This window comes from Telopea speciosissima, chromosome 8, assembly GCF_018873765.1.
Source record: "Telopea speciosissima isolate NSW1024214 ecotype Mountain lineage chromosome 8, Tspe_v1, whole genome shotgun sequence".
Lineage (NCBI taxonomy): Eukaryota > Viridiplantae > Streptophyta > Magnoliopsida > Proteales > Proteaceae > Telopea > Telopea speciosissima.
The window spans coordinates 15,361,882-15,366,624 of NC_057923.1; the positions used below are offsets into that span (position 1 = coordinate 15,361,882).

Consider the following 4,743-nt stretch of genomic DNA (forward strand, 5'->3'; position numbering starts at 1 on the left):
CGTGCGTCCTTGCGATGTGTCTGGCACGACCGGATGGCGATCTTTCTCCCAATTAAAAAACAAAGATCTTTCCGCTTACAATTACTGATCAAAGACTCCAATTTATCCTTAAGAGACCGAGAGGAAATTCCTTCAGAATCTTAAAGAAGTTCTTCTTATGGAGCTCAAAGCAAGTGTTAGCTGAGAAGAAGAGAGTGCTATGTTAGCTAAAACTACTGTACGTTTCTATGGAATGTTTATAGGGAAAAAGGTTGTCTAAACCGTTTCTATGGAAAACCAAAACAGTAGAATCAAACTTATTAGCAGATAAGGAGGAGATGATCGGACACAGTCTTCTTCATCCCACCAAGAGCTTCTTCCCAATAAGGTAGGAAGCATAAACATCAATAGTAGCATATTTGATCTGTTCATTAGTGAGATTCCCATTTTAGTAACCAAAATTCCACTGTCAACCAGTGCTCATGATGATTTTTTAATCTGTCAGCATTCAAAGAAGGGAGCTAGAATTGATCACCAAGATTGTTGCGCGTTATTTGAATTCCTCCATGCATTTGCAAAGTACTGCTACTACTCATTCAGAAGACCATGTTCCCACTAGCACCAATAATATTGTTTTGTGATGTTTAATATGGAAAACAAAAGTTCATCCCAAATTACAGATGTTTATTTGAAAATTATGGAGCAGAGGAATTACTACAAAGGATAAATTTGAACTGTTTATGAAAACTAAGGATTCTAGTGTTCTTGTCATTTTGGAAAAAGAAACTCAGTAATATACCTGTTCTTATCATGTCTATTCTCCAAAAGGTTAAGAGCAGCAGGAGTGTTTAGGACTTCGATATATCCCAATTACTTGTGTCATCTGCAATGTTTGTTTTCGCATTGCCAACTGAATCAGAAGGTCTTGTCCAATATTGACAGATGGACATCGGATCAGAGTCTTCTCTGTTTTACAACTCGATCCGGTGGATAGAGATCCATCTCCAATTATTCCCCCCTTGCCTATGACAGGTTACATATATAGAGCTTAATTACTCAACCTGGTTTTGCAATAATTGTCAGCTTTCTTGCTATAAATGTTTTATTGCTGCTTATACAGATTATGGATTTGCAAGGACTACTGCACTAGAAGCAGGATCAAGGGGACTGCTCAGGGGGTTATAAAAAGTACGATCCTTAAGAATCGAAAACATGGACATCTGGATCTGGACTGATTGTGAAGATTTAGCTAGATGGGTGAAAAGGAGGACTAGTACCACTAGTCTTGGGAAATTTTTTTAAGTCTTATTAGATATAAAGTCTCTTAATCTCAAATATTTTACTAATGATTATATTAACAAAAAATGGATAGAACTTTAATTGAATCAGCTTATTGTCTTGCTATATTTGGTAGGGGTAGTAAAATTAAGGCAGAGATAGTGTTAAAGTACCTTGAGTAATTTTCGCTAATTATAATTCTTTGCTATGCTATCAACTGCATAGGGTATGAAGGTTGGCCATTAGAGACTAACCTGATTTGCTTTTGATTGTGAGACTTATGAGAACACTCTTCAATTAAGAAAAAGAAGTCATAGGGGTACAACCACTTTCAGTAGCCAAAATGCAAATTCATTAATAAACCCATCATAAACCACTTACAGAACCAACCAAAGGAAGAGAGAACAGAAACCCTCCCTCAGCTAACAGAAGAGACACAGAGAAAACAAGAGTAGAGTAGTAGTACTAAACTTATTAGCAGATAAGATAAGGAGTAGATGATGAGACACAATATATCATCTTCATCCAATCAAGAGCTTCTTCCCAATGAGGTAGGAAGCATATGCATCAATAGTTGCATATTTGATCTGTTCATTAGTGAGAGTCTCATTGTCCCAGTTGGAGCAACTCACATTTGGGTGCTTCTCCATATGAAACCCTACAACTTCAAGGGCCAAATCAGCTAACCCTTTCTTTGCATACTCAGTCGTCTTCCCATAAACCCTAGCAGCAAGTGGGCCCAACTCAATAGCATTCTTACATTCAATCCCATAATCCTTGAGGAGCTTAGCAACATCTTCAGTGACTCCAACACCAACAAAAGAGACAGCAGGATCAGATATTAAGTTCTTCAGAGATGCAGGGACAACATTAAGGTAACGCAGCTGTATAATAAGGCATCTAGTGCCTACGCAAAGCTGCAGAATTGCAACCTTTGGGTCTGCCGAGTTGGAATTCCACTCCAGATCCAGCCCAATGATAGGCTTTGTGTTGCCTGCACAGAGATTCTTCAGTTCCCCAACAAAAGTGTCCACCATTGAAGCAGTCTTGACTACTGTGGTTTGAACCTTAACACCACCTCCAACTTCTACACTGTAAGAAGCCATCTTTGGGACAACACTACTACTAGGAAAATATGAGAATTTTAGTTTTGGATGTTTAATTAAGCTGAGAATACATTTGTAAACTTGAGAGGCACTTATATATAGAGATTTCGGCTTCGTCTACTAGTCTAAATTCTACTCTCCCTCTCTTTCTTCCCCTCCAACTGAATTTAAAGTGGTCAAATTTTGAGTTTGTTACCGAGATTAATTTACCTTGTAAATTATGAAAGGTGTTAGTTTCTCTTTCAATTTCCAATTTTTTCTGTTGCCATAAATTTAGTTTTCAATCTTTGAGATCAGAAGGGTGATGAATCCTGTACTCCAAGTCCAAATTGTGACTCATCGATTCCCTTCTCCCAGTCCAATACCTTGACAACACTATTCCACTACCCTAGAATGGCCGGTTTAAACTTTAAATTTGGGTTTGGGTTTATGAGAGCCCCTCTACTATTTTCACCCAATGTTAAGCATAGAATGTGATCATTTGCTTAAGAAATACATGGGGGTTTTCTGATCGGGATCGATCGGTCTCGGGCTATAATCGAGTATTAGAATCGAGCCTTAACCAGGCTGTGGGCTTATATGACTCTTAACCAAGCCTTAACCTGGCTTTAATCCCCTTGCTTCAAGCCACCAAATTAACAATTTTGGGACCTTAGTTAAGAAATCTACTTTTTGTCTTTCACAATATTCCATTACCAAGCAACAACAATATGGAGCTTCAAATGGCTTCATCATTTGTTTATATATCCTAGCATCATTTGCTTATATACTCTAGACCAAAAAATACTTCTGTATAATTATATTTTTTGTGAGTTTTGTCCCTTCTTCCTCCATAATTAATTAATTATCACAATACCAACATCTAAAGTGGTAGATTTTATTACAAGAAAGCATCTAGAAGAGTTTTAAATATTTTGTAACGGATAGAACGTGAGGTCTTGTCCCTACTTCTTATGTAGGGATGTAAACAGATCGGATTCAGCTTGGATAGTGCTATATCTGCATCCGCATCCAATTAGTTTTCGGACGGATTCGGTTAGTGCTAAACAGATACAGACACGGATACGGATCGGATATGTTATCCGTTTACATATAAATATAGCTTTTCGGATAGCTATAGCCTATCCGTATACACATCCGTTTAGCTTTTGGACGGATTCAAATAGTGCTAAACGGATACGGACACAGATACGAAAACAGATTTTGGCTATTCATTTACACCCCTATTCTTAATCAGTCGGTCTAGTCGGGCCTAGTAATCAGTCGGTCTAGTCGGGTGCTAACGGGCTAGGACCCCTCACTGGGACCACCCGATTATTAAACTTGTTTGGCTTAAGCCTGACACATTTAATAATTGGGCCGGGCTGGGCTTTATCTGGCCAGGCTTGGCTGGGCTTGGAATTGACACCCCTAGCCCCTACGCCTAGCCACATGGCTGTGTGAAATGACCGTCGCACCTCCATGGAAAGACAGAAATCCCTAAAAGCACGATAATCCTTTTGCACGGCCCTGTGTTTGGGCGGAGGGGTCACGCCCCACACACGACCAGATAGCATTCTCTTTCCCATAAAAAAATATATCCATTTCTTAGATGGTTGTTAAAGCTTCTCAAAATTGTTTCCATTCCCTCCTACACTAAATGAACATCATCGTTACCAGTTGAAAACTTGTTTGATGCACAACTAGTACAATGAACTGGATGTGTTAAAATACTTGGAATACATTAGCTACTACATGAAACTAATAATAATAAGGTAAAAATGCATTACACAACTGCCCATTTAGCCATATTTCCCGAGAGCTCAATGATTTTGGGTAAAAAATATAATATGGGAAAAGGAACGACACCCAGTCGTGCAGTGCATACAAACCTTGAACCCTGACACAGGGGTGTGTAAAATGACCATCATACCCCCTGTAACCTGGGAAATAACCAGGGGTGAGGAGATCATTTTACGCACCACTGTGTCAAGGCACAGGGATGACCTGGAGGCGTTCTTTCTCCCATATAATATTTTCCAAGTATGGGAATTCCATACTAGTGTTCGACTTAATGTCTCAGCTAGGGTTGAAGCCATGTGCTAACAGCTAAAGCTTTGGCACGTCAGGCACTCCCACGGCTCCCGCCTAAGCAGCCGTGTTCTCTGTTTTACTACTCGATCCGGTGGATAGAGATCCATCTCCAATTATTCCCCCTCAGAATGTTCTCTTTTTCACTACTCCGGTGGATTGAGATCCATCCCCTTGCCTATGACAAGTTACATATATCGAGCTTACTCAACCTGGTTTTGCAATAATTGTCAGCTTTCTTAGAGATTCCTGTGAGGCTGGATGCATGTACATCTGTTATTATTCAAAATATATGTTTGGAAAAATTACT

General features: G+C 39.3%; 1 protein-coding gene across 1 annotated transcript; it reads right to left on the reverse strand.

Annotated features, from left to right (window-relative positions):
• Positions 1–1,765: 1,765 nt before the first annotated feature.
• Positions 1,766–2,363, reverse strand: LOC122672068 (Werner Syndrome-like exonuclease). Its single transcript, XM_043869573.1, has one exon. The coding sequence runs from the start codon at positions 2,361–2,363 to the stop codon at positions 1,779–1,781; it is 585 nt and encodes a 194-aa protein (XP_043725508.1). The 3' UTR covers positions 1,766–1,778.
• Between the last annotated feature and the right edge of the window lie 2,380 nt (positions 2,364–4,743).